This window comes from Triturus cristatus, chromosome 4_1 (assembly GCF_964204655.1).
Source record: "Triturus cristatus chromosome 4_1, aTriCri1.1, whole genome shotgun sequence".
NCBI classification, from domain to species: Eukaryota; Metazoa; Chordata; class Amphibia; order Caudata; family Salamandridae; genus Triturus; species Triturus cristatus.
The window spans coordinates 248,794,205-248,814,400 of record NC_140585.1 but is presented as its reverse complement, the minus strand read 5'-3'; the positions used below and the strand labels follow the sequence as shown (position 1 = coordinate 248,814,400).

At 43.7% G+C, this 20,196-nt stretch overlaps 1 protein-coding gene across 1 annotated transcript in view; it reads right to left on the bottom strand.

The window, feature by feature from the left end:
* LOC146854204 (solute carrier family 23 member 1-like) overlaps nt 1-20,196 on the bottom strand; it is a 186,597-nt gene that overhangs the window by 19,838 nt on the left and 146,563 nt on the right. The window contains exons 9-11 of the mRNA XM_085650523.1: nt 18,259-18,423; nt 5,635-5,743; nt 4,365-4,460 (exon numbers count right to left, since the gene is read on the bottom strand). Of these exons, the coding sequence (XP_085506649.1) occupies nt 4,365-4,460; nt 5,635-5,743; nt 18,259-18,423 (370 nt within the window). The remainder of the gene's footprint in view (nt 1-4,364; nt 4,461-5,634; nt 5,744-18,258; nt 18,424-20,196) is intronic.

The window sequence follows — 20,196 nt, the reverse complement described above, 5'->3', positions numbered from 1 at the left end:
AGTTCAGCGTTACGTCCAGACTGCAATTTAACTGATAAATGTTATTCTGCTGTGTTTTGACTGCGAACCCTCTGCGCTGATTCGCACAGCCTTTTACATCCTTTAATTCATTTCAAAGCGCATTGACAACGGTGACAACTTTATTTATTTCAGTTTATTGTTTTCTTGTAACAAATGACAACGGAGACCACTTTACTTATTTTAGTTTATTGTTTTACTATTAATTATTACATGTTAGGTGAGAGTTCACTCACAATCTTCTATTTCAACTATATTTGATGTAAGGTACGTTATTTGAACTAGTGTTTATGGTGTGATGTTTTTTCCAATGTTATATGCAATATGATTTTATGTTGCAGCAAGTATAATTATCAATTATTTAAAATTACGTAAATTTGTCTTGATTTAATGCTTGATTATAATTTCATATATGATTCAATGCTCATATTTCCTTCTATGATTTAATACCATTTCTATGATTACTATATGCACTAGGTATATTTTAGTACCTGTTCTTTAGTTACGCTATATTTTAATGATAAATGCGTTGTTTTAATTTCATCTTTATGATCCATGACGCAGTTCTGTTACTGAAGTTACTTAATTAATTGAATAATATTTCTGTATTCTTGATGAGTGGACGTTCTTTGTCTACATTGACCGGTTTCTAATGTTATATTCTGACGTCAACCTTTAAGGTTTAGTACTGCTTACCTATTATTTTAGAGCTCTATGATTTTTAATATTTTTTCCTTTTGTGCAAAAGTTTTATTATTCTAAATAGTTTCTTGGGCGTAGACGTACGTTACATGAAATATAGTTATTAGCATATTTTATTACTCATGAGTTTTTAAATGTTCTGTGCGCTTAATGCTATTAATGTTTTTATGTGATTTTAATGCCAGATTCTCATGGCCTTTTTATAGGGTTATATTAGAATTAATTATTCTTACTGGCAACTGAGGTTTTCCTCTGTTCGTGCTCTTGTTAGGTGTTAATTTTCACCTTCTTCTTAATATTACTGGAGTTTCTATTTGTTTTCTCCTGTGGAGCACTTCTTTTATTCTTATATATACTTTGCGGTCCTACCTTTCACTTTTTCGTTTGTTGGTTCACAATTTCTCCAGTCTGGCCAATTGGTGTATTTTGTGTTACTCTCAACGTTTGTGATCAGTGTCCACCTTTGTATTATCTCCTTCTCTTTGTCCTTTAAAGAGAGGATGTGTTCTCTCTCTTATTTTTTCTCTTTCTTATTTTTCCCTTCTTTATTCGCCTTCCTTATTACTTCTCTCAAATCTTCTCAGTTTAATTCTTTCTTCATTTATCACTACTTGTGTTCAACGTTTCTATTATTTATGCTTTCCCTCATTCATGTTCCTTCTTAACCGTTCCTACTTTTCTTTCACACATTCATTGTTATTTTTTGTAATTGCTTTGTTCACATCTAAGTTTTGGTTGCAATTGCAAAATGTATAAGAGGGGAAGATGTGTAGTGTTGGCTTTCCAGCATGTTCACTGCTGTCATCATTTGGAATGTGATTATGCATGATGACAGATTTAGAATGTTGGGTTCTGAGCTGGAGACAATTGGGAGCTTGGGACTGAGCTGGAAGGTGACAGCTCCTGGTGGGGTTTTTATCATATGGATTTACCTTAATACTTATAATTACCACCTTGTATCTTCTTACTCAATAAATACCTATTCTTACAAGAACCTACGTGGACGTGATCATCATTACCATCACTACACTTGTGTTTTCATTTCAGTGATGCACTGCGCCCCATGCATGATGTCACGGATGTGAAACTTAAAGCAGCTGCTGACCAAAAAGTCCAGGTGCTTTCAGTTTGATTGGTATTCAGGGGCACTGCTCAGTTCCCCAAACAGAGAGCTCAGTGAGAAAGATATCCATGGAAAAGTGATATTCTTCCCTATCCTCAGGAGGGCGATCCCTCAGCAGTTTTTCAGATATGCCTATGGTTGGTAGGGTTCTCTTGGAGTGATTTTCATGCCCCTCCAATCCATAGTCAACTGTTTTTCCTTCCTGAACCAAGGACCCCAAAAGCCTTTCTGCCTCACCTTGGGATGGGTAGATGGGGGGGATTTATCTCCACCCCAGGGGCCTACACGGTATTGCTGAATCCCCTGCGGTAAGGACATTTTGGGTTTAACCCATGTTTTCTTATCTAGCATGCCCCGCAAATGTCAACAATTCATTAGAGATAACAGCAATATTTGGGTCTGGAGTCAGCTAGCATCCATGGAACCCATCCAAATGTGGGCATTTCTGTAAACCACTAAACCACGGCAAACCAGACTGCTGTGGCTTGCATGGATTCCATGATGTTTTCATAAGCAGAATTCCTTGCAAATGCCAGGTTCAAATTATAGAATGTTTCCATATGTAAGTGACAGAAATCTCAGAACCATCCTGCATCCCCACAATTCTCTGGTGAAAACCAGTACCTCAAATGTGTAGGTAGGCCTAATGCACGTGATAGATGGAGAAAAACATTTTATCAGGAAAAGTGTGGTACAATGGATGGTAGGTCTTTTAGCAATCTTTTAGCGATCTTTGCACATTTTGGAACTTTCTCTTTCAGAAATGTAAGAAAAATCTATTTTTGTTCTCTAAAGGTTGATATTTGCAGGGGTCCATGCAATATACACCACTATGGACTGCCCTCTTTAGTTATCAGACCTGTCTGTGTTAGGTACGCAGCTTTGGGTGTCGGCTCTTCTCAGGGTCAAATACCACTGCAACCCTCATCTCAAGAAATAACGTAATTCAAAGAAAAAAGCTTCTGTTTCCATGTTGCATTTTTCCTGTACTCTTCCGTATGACAAGCCCCCTCACACTTATGGGTTACAATTTTTATAGGCAGAAGTGTGGACATCAATTTTCTCTGCCTTTCTGGCTTTCAACTAACTATAAGTCAGAGAACACATTTGGTAAAACACACTCAACATGTTTTTCTTTATTTGATTTCACCCTATGAAGTGATGCATCGGAGACCCACAATGAAAAACTATAATTCGTAGCTTTGTTGATGGCTCTGGGCATCTTGTGGCTGATTCACAGAACTAACTTAAGACAAAATCCTAAACTTACTACTTTTGGTATTCACAGAAGCTAGGATTTTGTCATAAGACTGTCTTAAGTCTGTCTTAAGACAAACTTGAGACAAAATCCTAACTTCTGTGAATACCAAAAGTAGTAAGTTTAGGATTTTGTCTTAAGTTAGTTCTGTGAATCGGGCCCCAAATGTTTTAGGACAACCAACACACACTATATATTTCTGCAACTGAAGAGTTTGCCCATTACCATCAGTGCTTGATTTGTAAAAAAGTATAAGTGGCACGGCCCTTTTCAGGAGACCACTGAAGCTTGCACCACCCATAGCCACATCTAGCGCTGCAGGTGACAGTACAAACACACTAACTAAGCATCACACTCTTACGAGTGTGACACTTCAGACTATTCAAGGTCTTCAAAGATGTAAGAATGGCTTGGGGGCAGGTATTAATCATTTTTAATGTGTATTGAATTCATAAAAAAACTGTTGTGCTAACCTCTACATAAAACAAACAGCGCCACAATGTGGCAGACTGTCTTAAGTGCTGGTGTTAGCAATTAAGTGCTGGTGCCCAGCACCAGAAACCACTGGCACAGATTAAGCACTGACTACCACTTATTTCGATTTTTTTCCTACTTAAATTCATTAGTTTTTATTTCAGTAATTGGTTTCTTCCGGAAACCATGAGCAATCTACACAAATGACCTCTTACTGAATTCAGAATAGAGCCTATTTTTAGAAATATGTACCTTTCCAGCTCATCACATTAACAACACATTGACATTACAGTTATCAGATTTCTAAAATAATTTAGAAAGCAGCACACAATTTTCAAAAGGCCAGCTAGCATATGAGCAAATACCTCCTGACTTGGAATTCAGTTTCAGGCACAAATAGAATTTCTCTTTTAAAATGCAATTAGCCCTATAGTTGTCATCTAAACCTAACTGTGAGGCTGTTCAAAGAATCATTTCCAAACACGAGGAAATCATCCTTATCTGTAAATATAACTTCTCCTGCACAGATACATTTAATAGTTCATCCAAAACCCCTTTCCTTCCCTGTGTCTAATCAGTCGCTGATACTGCAGTTTCAGCATAAAAATTAAGTGATGTGTTTGTTTCTAGACTCTATGATCCAGAGTGGCAAATAGATATGGCATTTGCCAGCCAATACAGCAAGAATATTTCACAGAAAGAGCCATTGTTTTCAAATAATCCTACAAGTACAAATGGTGGAGAAAGCCTTTGGAATTCTAAATTACGAATGGTTATGCACTGAATTACCTGGAATGGTGTTGTCCAGAATAAAGCCGAGGAGCCCGCCTACAAACATTCCAGTAGTGAGTAGCACAAGGATCACTTGATCAAGCTGGACAATCCCTGTTAAACATGTAAAAGAAAGTAGTTAAATAGCTCATGAGATGTCCCATAGCTGAATCTAACGAACATCTTTATTGTTATTGTTATCCATATCAGTAAATAACGTTTAGGAGTAATGATCACTCACATTTTCTACTTCTTGTTGTAGACCTGTTCTAGAGATACTTAGAGGTCTATTTGTAAAAGTAAGTTTACACGTGAGTAAATCCATACTTGTAAATGTACCCTTACAGTTTGTAGTAAATTTACTACTATTGGCTATTCATCATTTCTGTGTGTAAATATACTGCAAAGTGTAGACTTACGTGTCTTCACTCCCTGTAACAGGGAGTGAAGCCAAATTAACAAGTGTTAAGCTAATACATCTAAAAAGCACCCTGGAGAGCAAACATGTTAAAATAAATTAATGTAGTTCAACTTTAAAAAAATTTATATACATTTAATTTTATGTTAAACAAATTATATATAGGTCAAAAATAAATATTCTATGGTATATTTTAATAACTTTTTTAAATGTAAAACTGAATGTAACTTTAAGTTTAAAAAAAAAATGTAACTAATTCTATACATATCTTTTTGTAATTCTTTATACACAGGTCAATAGAAACATTTTACTTTGGGTGGGACTGTTTTTAATACTTCTCTAAAAATTTGTTTTAATATCTTAAATAGTTAAATATTAAGTTCCCAGTTAAGTTAACAGTGTTAAGGTAGTACCACTAACTTTTCAGATGTAGACAGAACCCTCCCCCACTGGGGCAGAGATTTCTTTATGGTAAAGTGTAGGGGGAATTTAAATAGGTTATTAAACTGAAAAAATATTAATTACAATTATGTTTGTGCCAAATATTAATGTGAATTAATTGTATTTATTTAAATGTAGAACTAAATAAAAACGCTGCAGAAGCACATTTAGAATAAATATTCAATTAATGTAAATATATTAAAATAAAATGATGTTTTAAAGATTTAATTTACAACATCCCCCTTACCATAGCGATCAAAGTAGAAAAGAGCAGGGTTGATGGTTTAGAAAATGAGCAGGACTAGTTATATGATGTTTGCTATCTGGTATCAACTGTTAGAACCTTCCCATGATGCTAAGCTCATTTCATGTGTACCCCCGGCTAGATGTTCGTTCCTTAAATATAGCTCTAAGAAAATTTGTACTCACCAGTTTCTATGAGTCTTGTATTCTTGTTCACCCAGTTAGGAATAGTAAGTCCCGAAAAAATGGAAAATCCAATAATAAATATATTTCTTGAGGAATTCATATCTGCAAACTGGGGACGGAAAACAGATTGTTTCCAAAATTAGCATACCTTTAAAAACACAAAGGCACATTCGGACAATCATCCACAATTAAAGTAAAACAAAGACAGCCTAGGTAATATGTAGGTGATGTCTGAAAGATGTCCTACTGCACTAGGGTGCCTCTTTGTGTCCTTATTTTTCTTTTCTGTCGCACTCTCCACCGCCCATGTCTCTCGAAATGGTGTTAGCCGATTTGATTTTGCCAATGCCAGAAGATTTTAAAATCTCGTAGCATTGGCAAAGGCAGAAGCAGAAGCAGAGGACAGCCATATTAAAAATATATTTTAAGGAGGGAGGAGCCTAGCGCGCAACCAAGATGGCCGCGTAGGTGCGAGGCTCCCGAGGACCTCCGCGACCTCCTATGACTATCCTGAGCATATCCTGTCCCAGATGAGGGGACTGTGTTGGTGAGCCTGAGCTGAGGTGGCGCCCGTTTTCCGCTTCCAAATCGGACCTCGGACACCGACTTTAGCACCGATTGAGGTTTGCGGCCTTCTCCTAGCCGAACCCCGGATTTGCGTTGTGGGGCGATCCAGTGTCGAAGTGAACAACAGCGGCGGGCAGGGCTTGGTGGCTCGCGTAACCCGCACTTTCACTTTCGCACCCTCCTTGCTGTCTATGCGAGGTTGGGTCGCGGGGCTTTGTGTGTTGGTGTGGCCTCGCCGGGGGACCCTGCCTGCCCGCCGGCTGTGATCCGCCCCGCAGATCTGGGGTGGCACCCCCCCGGAGCCCGTGGACCGGCTTGCCCGCCCTTCACGACGTGGCTGGTGCAACCGGGAGACTGGGACCATGGCCACGAAACAAGATGGTGATCGGGCAAAGGTAAAATCGACCCGGCGTGGCGCAGCCCATCAGTCCAACAGCATGGATCGCTATACCCTCCAGAAGGGATCTCCCGAGGTGCCACGCGGGTCCCCTGAGGGCCCTACTGATGCCCCCGATCTGCCCACGGACCTGACTCTGCGGGATGTCATGGGCGCCATCGCCGAGATGAAGGCCTCTGTGGGCCAGCGTTTTGATACACTGGCGCAGAAGATCGACTCGGTCCTCGTGGATGTTGGCCTGGTAAGGGCCGATCTCTCCAAGACTAACGACCGAGTCGATTCTTTGGCCCACACCGCATCGGGCCTTACGACAGATGTGGCGGCCCTACAAACGGAGGTGCGCCGGCTCGCTCGGGCGAGTGCGCTGATGGATCGCCGCCTGGAGGACTCCGAGAGTCGGGCCCGGAGGAACAACATCCGTATCATCGGGGTGCCGGAGGGACGTGAGGAGGCGGCGGCAGACCTTTTCGTGGAAGACCTGATTGTTACCCATCTCCAGCCACGGGGGCTGAGTAAATTCTTTGCTGTAGAGAGGGCCCACAGGGTTCCCGGGGGAAGGCCTAAGGTCGGAGCCGCTCCGAGACCTCTCATTGCCCGGATTTTTAACTTTCGGGACAGAGACGCTATCCTGCAATCCTCCAGACTACAGGGACCGATTAGACTTGACAATCTGGACATTAATTTCTATCCTGATTTCAACCCTGCGGTCCAGAAGCAGAGACTGAGCTTCCTTGGTGTCAAGCGCCGTCTTCGGGACCTAAATCTCAAATACGCCATGCTTTTCCCAGCTAAGCTGCGAGTGGAGGTGGATGGTCGCACACACTTTTTTGATCGTCCCGAAGCGGCCGGGGACTGGCTGGATACTCTGTCTGGGGATCGGGATCGGGGTGGCGGGGGGGGAGCGGCCGGGGGAGAGGGCTCGCCGGATCAAGACTGAGGGACTAATATTAGGCCTCGATCGGGACAAAAATGATGCCACTTTTGACCATACGTCGGATTACTTAAGTTCCCCTCCTATGGAGGTTGTGTGGGGTCTCTTGGGGGTTCTCCCTCCTCCTCTGGGGGTTTAGTTAGTTTAACTATCTATGGGGCGACAGGCACACTGCACGTTGGGGGGGCTGTCTGGGCTCATGCAGGGGTGCAGGGAGGAGGGAGTTCTGTTGGGGTGGGTGGGCAGGGATGGGGTGTTGTTCGTTATTATCACAAGGCAACCCTTTTTTTGTGTTGGTTCTACTGTGCTCTCGGGGGGCCGAATGATGGTTTCTGTGTATGATGGGGGGTAGGGAATTAACTTTGTTGTCTTGGAACGTTAATGGTCTGGGGGACAGGATCAAACGAGGTGTGGTCCTACAGTATCTGAAGCGACTCTCGCCCGATGTAGTTTTCCTGCAGGAGACACACCTTATTGGCAATTCCTTTTGCGCCATGAATCGGCGTGGCTACCGCCTCGTGGCCCACTCGGGCTTCACGTCAGGCTCGAGGGGTGTGGGTATCATGGTAAAGAACTCGCTCCCGTTAGAAATTGATGAGGTGCTCCACGACGACAGGGGACGTTACACTGTCTTGGTGGGGAGAATGGAGGGCAAAGTGGTTGTCTTTGTGTCAGTGTACGTCCCACCGGGGTTGCAGTCGACCACCTTTGCAGACCTGGGGCGCCTCCTCCTTGGCCTTCCGGGGGGGCTTCTGGTGGTGGGGGGGGATTTCAACGCGGTGGTTTCTGGGACTTTGGATCGTCACCCCCCTAGGGACCTCCCCCGGGCACAGGCGTGGCTATCCGGCCTCTTGGATACACTGGGATTGGTGGACTGCTGGCGCTTAAAACATCCCACGCAGCTGCAATACACTTTCCACTCGGGGGCCCATGGTAGTCTCTCACGGCTTGATTATGTCCTTGTCCCGGCGGCCTATGTCGGGAGGGTGGGGGAGGTGCGCCATTTGGCACGGGGTATCTCGGACCACTCCCCGCTTCTGCTGCATTTTGATGTCTTTCCGAGGGGTGAGAGCAGGGTGGTCCCAATCAATTCCTGGTACCTGCGTGACCCCACCATTCGCGCTGACTTGATTAAATCCCTCCAGCGCTATTTTGATGAGAATGTGGGGTCAGTGCCTTCAGCTATCTCCCTGTGGGAGGCCTTCAAAACAGTACTTAGAGGGGAGGCCCTATCCCTTATTTCCCACGCCCGGAGGCGCGAGCGGGAGGAGGTGACCCGGGTGGAGGCTGAAATAGCTGAGCTGGAGGGTGATCTAGAAGATGGGGTGACCGATGCTGCACTACATGTCCTCCAGCTCAAACAAGCGGCTTATAGGGCCCTCGTTACGGAGGCGGCCAGGGGCCTTAGTAGAGAGCAACAGGGGCGACTGTATGATGTGGGTGATAAGGCTGGTAAACTGATAGCGTGGTTGGATAAAAAGGAGAGAGCGAATCGTGTGGTCCCGCTGATTGAGAAAACGAATGGTGTGTGTGTAACTGAGCCAGAAGAAATTGTCTCCTGTTTCGCGGATTATTTCCGCGAGGTGTATTCCCCGGTCTCTTCTTGCTCGGAAGAGGATTCCCGTGCCCTGCTTAGGGATATCGCGCTGCCTTCCCTTTCCGGGGAGGACAGGGTGTCGCTGGACGCCGCTCCCACCTCCGACGAAATCGCCCTCACCATACGCTCGGTCGCTTCTGGCAAGGCCATGGGCCCGAACGGTATCCCTATCGAGTTGTATAAGCTGCGACCGGATACATTGGCGCCTCACCTTCGCGCAATGTTCCTCGCGGCCCACTCGCTGGGCTCCCTCCCGCTTGACCAGCGTCTGGCTACAATCGTGGTGATCCACAAAGAGGGGAGACCTCGGGATCGGGTCACTTCTTATCGGCCTATCTCACTACTTAATGCGGAGCCCAAAATTCTCGCCAAGGTACTCGCCAATCGGCTGGTCGGTGTGGTGGGAGATCTGGTTCATCAGGACCAGTCTGGTTTTATTCCCCATCGCAACACAGCCCTTAACCTGCGGCGTTTGCATGGGGTGCTCGCGCGCGTCCCATTTATATGGGAACCGGCCATTTTGGCGTCCTTAGACGCCACCATGGCGTTTGACACGCTTGAGTGGCCATACATCTGGGCGATGCTTGCGAAGTTCGGATTCGGCCCAGGATTCATCAGTTGGGTCAAATTGTTGTATGCGGGCCCATTGGCGCAGGTGGTCGTGAACGGAAGAGTATCGGCCCCGTTTGAGCTGGGCCGGGGCACGCGACAGGGCTGTCCCTTGTCGCCGCTTCTTTTTGCGCTTGCCTTGGAGCCCCTGGCGGAGTGGCTGCGGTGGGAGCCTTCCATCCGTGGTCTCCGTTGGACCCCCGAGTATGAGGACCGCGTATCCCTATACGCTGATGACATCCTTCTGTACCTAGCCTCCCCACGTAAATCACTTATAGTGCTAGTTGATGTTTTACACTCGTTTGGTCGTAACTCCGGTCTCGTCATCAACTGGGCTAAATCATGTGTGTATGTTCTCTCTGGGGAGGCTCCTATTCTCCCGCGGGGCTGTCCGATTCAGATCGCCCCGCAGGGATTTCGGTACCTGGGTGTCTTCATTACTCTGGACCCGGAGGCCCGGTATGAACGGAATCTGCTTCCCCCCCTCCAGCGTCTGCGGGTAGATGTCGCACGCTGGCGGCGCCTGCCGCTTTCGCCGCTCGGCCGGGCGGCATTGTTCAAAATGATGTCTCTGCCGCGTTTCCTGTACGCTTTGCAGAACACTATGGACTTAGTCCCGGCGCACTACTTCCGTGAGGTGGAGAGTCTGCAACGCCGCCTGTTCTGGGACGGGAGGCCGCGCATTGCCCTGGCGAAGCTGACGCTCCCATGGTTTGACGGGGGGATTGCCCTCCCGGATATTAAACGGTACTATTGGGCCTCCCAGCTCGCTGCCATTAACCATGGCCTATACGGGCCCGCCTTAAACCCGGCATTTGAAATGGACAAGATGCTCCTGCCAGGTGGCGACTACAATCGAGCGCTTTACTCTGGCGTGCCCGATGCTCGTCTGACGGGCCCCACGCGTGTCATGGTGCAAGTCTGGCACGCGGCCAATGCAGCTATGGGATGGAAGGACCGCTTGACCCGGGCGTCACCACTATACGCGTCTGAGCGGTTAGGCTCCCTGTGGACCTCTAAGGGCTTTGAGAAGTGGGACATAATAGGTATCAGTAAAGTTGGGGATCTCTGGACGAGGGGAGGATTTAAAACGTTCGATATGTTGCAGACGGAATTTCAGTTGCAGGGCAGTGAATACTTTCGGTATTTGCAGGTCCGTCATGCGCTGGGCTCCGTCTTCTCGGACGTTGCCTCCATCCCGGAATATTCCCCCCTGGAGGATAGAGTGCTGGATGGACACGTCCCGGACAGCACGATCTCACTGATCTACAAAAAGCTGATAAACGACCGCTCGGGCCTGCTGACTGCCCTTCGTGCGGCTTGGGTTGCCGACGGGCTGGAGTTGGACGACGAGGACTGGACCTCCGCGGTGGCCTCCCCGAAGGAGGTGGCCATACCGGCTCGCCTTCGCTTCGTCCAGCTCAAGATACTCCACCGGGTCTACATGACGGGGCCAAAGCTTCTGCGGATGGGCTATGCTGGAGATGGGTTGTGTAAGCGTGGGTGTGGTGCTTTGGGGACCTTTCTGCATATTTTGTGGGAGTGCCCGGAGGTGGAGGGGTTCTGGCGTGGTGTGCATGAGGTGCTGCGACTGGTTACGCATGTGGCGCTGTTGCCTGAAGCGAGAAGATGCCTGTTGAATGTGTGGGAACCGACTGATTACTCGGCGCCGCAGACGTGGTGGGTGACTCTGGGATACATGATAGCCAAGCGTGATATTGCTCAACTGTGGGGATCCCAGAGGCCCCCGACGGTCTCGGCCTGGAAAGAACACATGGACTGGTGCATGTTTCGAGAAAAGGTGGTGTATGTGGCGAGGGGTAAGCCTGGGACATGGGTGAAAGTATGGGGCCCCTGGAACACCTACCGAGGGGGTATCTGTGCTCCACCACTGCTCCCTGATGCCTCGCCAGCCCCGTCCCCTTAGCCGACTCATTCCCCCGCTGCCGGGCATTGGGTTCCCCCAGTCCTTGCTCTGTTCTCTTCCCCCTCTTTATACTTTTGTGTATAGTTGGGATCCCCCCTCTAGGGGAGCACGTGCTGCTATTTTCGATCGTGGGTTGCCTTGTGGGTGTGGTTTTAATTTTTGTTGTTCTCAATTTAAAATGAAACCGCATAATGGGGTCTGGATGATGTGGCCTTTGACATTGTTACCTACTGAGAAATGCTCATCCGTGATACCACGTGTTCCGTAAATGTATGTCGCATGTTCCTACCATTGCTAGCGGCCGGCCGGAAGGTTGTGGGCCCATACTTGTATACTTTTAAGACCTGTAATAAACGGTTTAAAAAAAAAAAAAAATATATATATATATATATATATATTTTAAAAATATATACTTTCATAGGACTAACACTTTGCAAGATTCAATGTGAGTTGTATCTGTTGGTCCACCACACTAAGCAGCAGAGGTGGATGCACCACCACCCTCTCCACAGTGAGTTTCGGCATGATAATGGTGGGAAATGAGATGTGGGGCAGACGAAAAGGTGTGCCCTGACTATTCCAGTGCCTGGTCAGGACTTTCACAGGACTGTGAAAACAGTTTCATGTCAGAGTCCTGCAGTCTGCTGTGGAGCCCATCACCTGAAGTCCCTGGTGTTCAGTGGCCATACAAAAATGAATGTTTGCTGCCAGATAGTTGGTACAGCACTGAGAACACCTTTTAAAATGTTGTCAGTTTTGGAGATCAGACTGTACAACTTTCTGAAGTGGATTTGATTTACTGGAACTTCTCCTGAAGAAACCGGAAGACAAAAATGTCAGTGCCTTTTATTCTGTGAAAGTTTTCCTTGCTGCTCAGAACACGTTATCAAATGTCAGTCTTTTTGCAGGAGAAAAAACTGTTTCCCCTTGAGGATACTTCTATTTTGGCAGTGTGGGAGCTCAGTCACAGCTGAGTACAGATCCTTTAGATTGCTACACCCGAAGGCTATCGGCGGGTCCAGGAATGAAGGACTCGGCGTCTCATGGAGCCGTTTACTGAATAACAGTTCATGTTCAGAAAATTTCACCAATCGCAGTGAATTTTCGTGACTGTATCTTACCTTTGGATCCTTAATCGTGATTTGTGGACTTATATATGTCACAGTTTTTTTGGTGGAACATTTTCCTCAAACTTGGGATTAACTGAAGAATTCCCTTCCTTCTCGTTTTTACAAATTTGGATATTTGAGGAGAACTGGTGTTGAAGTGCCAAGCAATTCAAGCTGGGATTGTGGCAATCTAAAGGATCTGTACTAGATTGGATTATTTTCCGATTTTGCCCTGAGGAAGCCCGCTGTCGGGCGAAACGCGTTGGCTGTATTTCTGCTGCTGTTCAACTTGCAACAATAAAAGAACCTACTTTGTATTTGTAAAACACTTGGACTTTAAAACGTTATATAGAATTCTTACATTTTTTAAGTGTTGCCTCTCTGTGTATGATCTTTATGGGTTGTGGATACTACCTAGCCTATAAAGCAGTTCCCTGTCCTGTAGCCTACTGGCATATTTCCCTTTTTCCTCTATGCCCATCCAAGCTAAGTACCTGACACAATACCTCCATTGTAGTCATAGTCTGTAAGGACCCTGTGGATAATTCAAGACAATAATATGTCTATGATGATCTCTTGGTAAACCCTGCTGCAAAGCATATTTCTCCATCTTCAAAGGTTTAACAAAATAATGTATTGCATACATAGGACTTTAACCCCTTGAGTGCCCATGACGAGATGGTCTCGTCATGGGCCGCGGTTGCGCTGTGCCCATGACGAGACTATCTCGTCATGAACCCCGCCCGCTAATTCAACGCCCGGCACAGGGCGGGGAAAGGGCGGGGCACACAAGGGGTTAAGACAAATATTATATAAACTTCTGTCAATTCCTGTATTAACTACAGCTATGTATGCTTAATTTGGTTAGTAATATTATCTCTTAAAACCCAGAATGCAGCAGGTACCAATAAAATAAATATAATCTTACAAGAGATCCATAGCCTCACTGGCTGCTATATGAGCTCCACAGAAACTTTAAATAGAAGGCTTGATATACAACTGCGTTTTATAAAACATTCCTTTGTGCCGGTGTTCAAAACAAAACCAATTCATGTTGAACTGTTAAAATACTCTCCCTCTCTGTGATCTTCATGAAATAGCCCAGTCAGTGAAAAACGTTCTCAAATGATAACTAATCATCTTGATACAAATTCTGCTTCAGTTCATATGTTTTTCCATCGTCAAAGGCAAAAGACTAATTCATTACATACACAGGAATCATAATTGATTTGCTGTCAATGAGTTACACTATGAAAGACTTGTTGCTAAGTGGTTAGGATGATAATGACTTGCTTTGCTAGCAAATGAAGAAATACACAAGCAGACATTTGTATCCCTAAACCTGTTTAGTTGCCCATCAGCCAGTATCTTGTCAGAGAGGGTATTTAGTACAGCTGTGCCCATTGCCAATGATAAACAGACACTCTTGTAACCCACAAATATAGAGAAATTGTCAATCATTAAAGTGGATTTATACTACTACCAATGGTTTACACTGATATAAATTAGGAATACGCTTAAGTAGAACTGACACTATAGATTAGAAACAGGATTAGCAAGGTGCATTGCCAACTTGGAAAAACTAATGTACTTTATTGGTGTCAGCTGACTGCAGACTGCTTTGAGTTGTAGATTTATGCTGGTTCCTGCCTGTGGTCTGGTGATAAGCAAGGGCAACTACCAATTTTCTGATCTTGATAAGGGTTCTTCACTTTCTCTCTTTCTTTGTTTGTGTTCAGGGAATGATTGCCCCCCTCAAACCTTGAAATGGTGCAATGTGGTGGTTTCCTTCAGTGGTAGCAAGACAGATAAGTGGCCAAAGACTTCCAGCACTGATTCAGTTTAAGGTAAGCTTTTCTGAAAAATTGGCCCTCTTTCCAGATAAAGAACAATTTATCTATCTTGACTTTGCTTAAATAAAAACATAAAAGCTAGCGTTGACTGTCAGAGTGTTCCGGTCTTACTCTGTCTTGAGGCTGGAAATGGGACACAGCAAAGCTTTAGGGGACACAGAAAAAAAGATTGTTTCATAGTTCGCCTTTGAATTACTAACTGCAGGACCTTCTTTACTTTAGTTGTATGTTGAAGTATGAGATGAAGGTAAGGGAAATGTGACGTACACTCTGCCTTGTAACACCCTCAATACTGTATGGGAAGGGTGGGGTTACTTTTTAGAATAATGCCAGAATCTGCAAGCAGATACTGAGTTGTCTTAAGGACACCCACGTCAAATACTACGTCCTTGTTTGCAAGAGAATCCTATGCTAATAATATCTTTTTTGAAAGTACATACATCCGAACGTATGCTTCCACAAGGGCTATGTAAGGTTTCAAATGCACCCTTTTGTTTTTATTTATTTGAAATTCAGGAGCTATTGAAGTATACTCATATTTACAAGTATATTCATTCACTCACTTCGTCATCTGCCACAGACAGATACCGTCCTACAATATAATACTCCTATAGACTGGTAGGTATAGGCATAGCACAGTAATACAAAAGATGCAACTGTCTATACAGAGAAATGTGAACAGTCACAGGGTAGCCACAAGTTAAACACAAGCCAATCACAGGGGAAAATATATCAGTTACACTTGTACACATACCAGGGTTCAGTGAGCTGGTAGGAAGGCGTGGCTATAACATGAGAGTGCTACCTGGATTAATTGTATTAGTGTGACTGGACGAGTGAGGTAGTGGTAATGGGAACCAGTTGAAAGGAACAGGCATGACCATAAGTGATTCTCACCTCAGGGTTCACACCTCTGTGAGGGTACCAACAGTTTCAAATGGATTTTTTAATCATCATCATGGCAGCTCTTACAATCTGAGCTGGGAACTACAGTGGAAGGTTTTTTATCCCATACAAAATACTTATTTTGTAGCTAAGCGCTATCAACTATTTAGTAATAACAAACACTATTATTCACTTATCTTGTGGACAAGACCTGGTTAGTCAGAGCTTATAGAAAATAACTCTATACACATTAAACATAGTTTGTTCTAGTCTATGGTGCCCTCTTACCCAGAATATTCAGGTTTATGGAATTGCAGATGGGGCCTTTGCAGAAAGAAACGTGTTTTGGCAGCTTGCCATTTTAATGGAAAACTACATAGTGGTTGTGGGAGAAGGTGAAGCCGCCCATTGGTAGGCGACCATCTAGAAGTTGGGGTGGGGGGTAGAGATGGAAAGGATGGGCAGGTAGGCAACCACAAACTGATGGAGAAAGGCTGCAACCACATTTCTGGCATCAGGAGGAAATCTGAAGTTGAAGGAAATGCATTATTACAGTTTAAATGACTAGCAAGTCTTTTAACACATTTCTAGGTTATAATCACTATTCAGGAATCTCTGGAGTCTACTGAGAGAGAGGTAAAGCAGTCCCTGTCTATAGCAAGCAGAAGAAAATCAGGAATGTTATCAAGTCTCTTACCCATGACTATACTCTTCCTGGTTTTCAGGGCAGCATGCAAAATTGCAGTACATGCTGTATAGTGAAAATTCGCAGACTCAATGTTTCCCGATATATGGATGCAGTGGCAGTCATACCACGGCAATCCCAGGGTGGTCATTCCTCTCAAGCAACTCTTCAAGATTTTGGAGTAACAGTATAAGGTAAGAACAGAGTCTCATGGAATCCGAGGTCTAAACGCCTTCCTATTCACTGGGTGGCTTTCAATGGTGAGAGGCAGCCTCAAAGGAAACAAGTGAAACTTTGCCCAATGAGGATGGCCCTCAGTCCAGAAAGCACTATCTTGGTACCATGGGTGTTCTATTGAAGTGTGAGAGACATTATAACAATGGTGACAATTAGAGAAGGGTGCCTTATTTCCATGTAAATCTTTTGATGGCTATCCAGATGTCCTAGACAGTTAATTCTCCAACCAAACCCTCATATCTGCCCTGGCAGGCATTCAACTTCCATTTTCTGATAACAGTATAGAAAAAGGGTAAACCCAATAAACCCCTGGAGGCTTGGGCAAAACAAATAGTAACAGGTAAAGAGTGCCTGCAAGGGATTTTATTTCAAAAGAGATTAGTGATTAGTTGTTTTCAAAATTCCTTTGTGAGTGAGTCAAATAGGAACATACACTCAATTTGTCATCTGACAACATCAATAAATGAGCATGAGAGTCACAAGAAAAAACAAAACACATGGGAGCATCTTTTGTAAAAAATACTAAATTATTTATATAGATAAATCAAGTTAAAAAGGAGTACAACTGAGCAATCAATTCAGCAAAAGATCATGAATAAGGTACAAACAAAATAATCCTATAATTCATGAACAAAACATCTATTTCAATGGAATCACCAATGACATATCTCTTAATGAGAATAATGATCACTTGAATACACTGAATATTTTGGAAATAGATGAAAAAGTCGATGTTTCGGTCTTTACAGGCAACGTTGTAAGAAAAGCAAGCGTCAGTTCTTGAATCGCCGTTTCAAGAACTGACGCTTGCTTTTCTTACAACGTCGTTTTTTAAATATTACTGAGAATTTGCTATTGGATGAGGGCTCTTGTTTTTCCAAAACTGCCGTGAGTGATTTGGACCGACTTTCAAATTAGTGCCATCCATCTAACTTGACCTTGATCCATTGATTAGCGATAGCCCCACAATTCATATAAACGGCTTGAAGTAGATCTCCACGAGTACAACTAATCGTGGTGAACTTGATTACAAAAGGGTTTTTCGGCATTTGCAATATCCATTGTCCTGAAGATGGTCTGATGGACTGACGCCTGTAAAGACCGAAACGTCGACTTTTTCATCTATTTCCGAAATATTCAGTGTATTCAGTAATCATTATTCTCATTAAGAGATATGTCATTGTTGATTCCATTGGAATAGATGTTTTGTTCATGAATTATAGGATTATTTTGTTTGTACCTTATTCATGATCTTTTGCTGAATTGATTGCTCATTTGTACTCCATTTTAACTTGATTTATCTATATAAATAATTTTGTATTTTTTACAAAAGATACTCCTGTGTGTTTTGTTTTTTCTTGTGACTCTCATGCTCATTTATTGATGTTGTCAGATGACAAATGGAGTGTATGTTCCCATTTGACTCACTCACAAAGGAATTTTGAAAACAACTAATCACTAATCTCTTTTTAAATAAAATCCCTTGTGGGCACTCTTTACCTGTTACTATTTTCTGATAACGGCAACTGGAACAAAGAGTGTCCCTCTTCTGGTGTGTGGGTTGACATTAGGAAAGCACTTGCCCGTTGCCAGTGCCAGAGAGGAGTAAAGATAAAGGGGGTTAATCTATCTTCCAACAGCCCCACTGGTCAGGGACACAGTTTAGTCTGGATGGTCAAAAATCAGTATGGAACCATCAGCGGCACACCATAATTTGTGCATGTGTGTGGACACACACACACACCCACACCCACACACTTCTCTACAAGCCAGTACAACTCTAAATATTTACTGATTGCTTTTGAAATCCTAAACCCAATGATGTACCTGCAGATTAGAAATTCCAACAGCAGCAATGACGCCGAACATCACCAGAAACATTCCTCCAATCACAGGGGTTGGAATTGTGGCAAATACTGCGCCAATCTTACTAAAGACGCCCATTAGAATCATCAGTAGCCCTCCAGCGATTAGTACCATCCGACTTCCCACCTGTTTGAATGGGTGGAAAAACATAAATTGAGAACAGTTTGTGTTAATGTTTTTAAACAAAGCCCACTATTAATCTATATTGGGTAGCATAGGTCTGTTTGCCAACAGACAGGATGAGCTATCTGTAGGCAACACCTAAAAATGAGAAGCAGAAACCTAAAATTGGGGGTGGGGAGGAATCAGTATATCCTCCTATGCATTTACAAATAATGAATGGAATACACACAGTGCAGTAAGTCTTTTTTCATTATTTTAAGAATTTGTAGACAAAAACATTCCTTTCCAGTTCATATAAGGTTCAGGTGTAACACTTTTTATATGAATCGGAAAAAAGAACATAAATCATAAACTTTAACACACATCGATCAGACACCTATGTCTATTCCAAAGTTTCAGTTCTTCCTGCATGAGCAGAGTAAGAAAAGGGAATAACTCCTACAGTATTATGTACTCATGCTTTTAGGTACAACTTTTCTCCAATCACATGAATCTGCTTAACAAAGACAAACAGACAAATGTGGACTTTATGAATAAAAGAATCATGTATTTATTTATGGAGTTTTATATACCGCGAACATTGCTCGCCCGGGTATCAGAACGCAGTACTTATAGCAATCCAGTCATACATAAATGGGAAAAGAAAAACAAGTGACAGAGGGAATAATCATGGAGTTACATATATACATTACATCATTAAGCATATCAGTTCCAAGATTCAAGGGATTCCACCCAATGCTAGCCAAGCTGAAGAAGGATCAAGGCTCCTAGAAAAGAAATATATGCATCAACAGCTTTTTAGCTTATTTATTTAAGGAGGCAGTTGAGGGGTGTGTCCTGATTTCTGGTGGTAAAGTGCTCCAAATTCTTGGGGCAAGTCCAGAGAAGGAGCGGTTGGAGGTTTAACATTTTTTTAACTTCTGTGGTTTCCACAATAGGGAGTCAGTACTTCTTAAGGAGCAACTCATGGCTGATAACTTGAGTTTTCAGCCAAGTAGACAGGAGTAATATGGTGGAGGGCCTTGCACGTCATGCATGCAGTCTTCAATTGGATTGTAGCTTCATAAGGGAGCCATTTTAGATGTTTTGTGTCTGGAGTAATGTGGTTGATTCTCCTGGAACCTGTTATGAGTCTGGCAGCTGAGTTCAGTGTGGCCTTTAAAGGTGCCAACTTTACTTTGGGTAGGTCAGCAAGAGTGGCATTCACATAATCTAATCGGGAAATGAATAGAGTTTGTACTGCTAACTGAAAATCCAGAGGGAGCAAGAAGGGTTTGATTTTCCTTTGAATGTTAATTTGGTGATTGGCTTCCCTGATGGTTGCACTAATATCATCTTGCAAATTAAGAAGTTCGCCCAAAGTTATGCCTAGTGATCGAGTTGAGTCAATAATGTGGGTAGAGTAGTTGAGAGCTGTGAGTTGTTTGATCCAATCTTCTGTGGGGGCTGAGATATTGTGAGGGGCGACCAAAAGGAAATCAGTTTTAAGGATTTTGATAATGAGGTGATTGTGGGTTGTTGGGTTTTCAACAGAGTTCAAGTGAGCATTTTGATAACTTAAGGTGAGGAGATTTTCAAAAACAATTGTGTTTTGTAAGAGTACATGTGTTAATGATTGTATGAGATCTTCAAATGTCAGGAAAAGGTTCCATGAACAAGTTGAATAACATAGCTGAGGGTGTGGAACCTTGAGGTACTCTAATTGTTACTGGTGTAATGTCTGATAGGGATTGGTTAATTTTGATTCTCTGACTTCTGTTGTGAAGGAATGAAGCA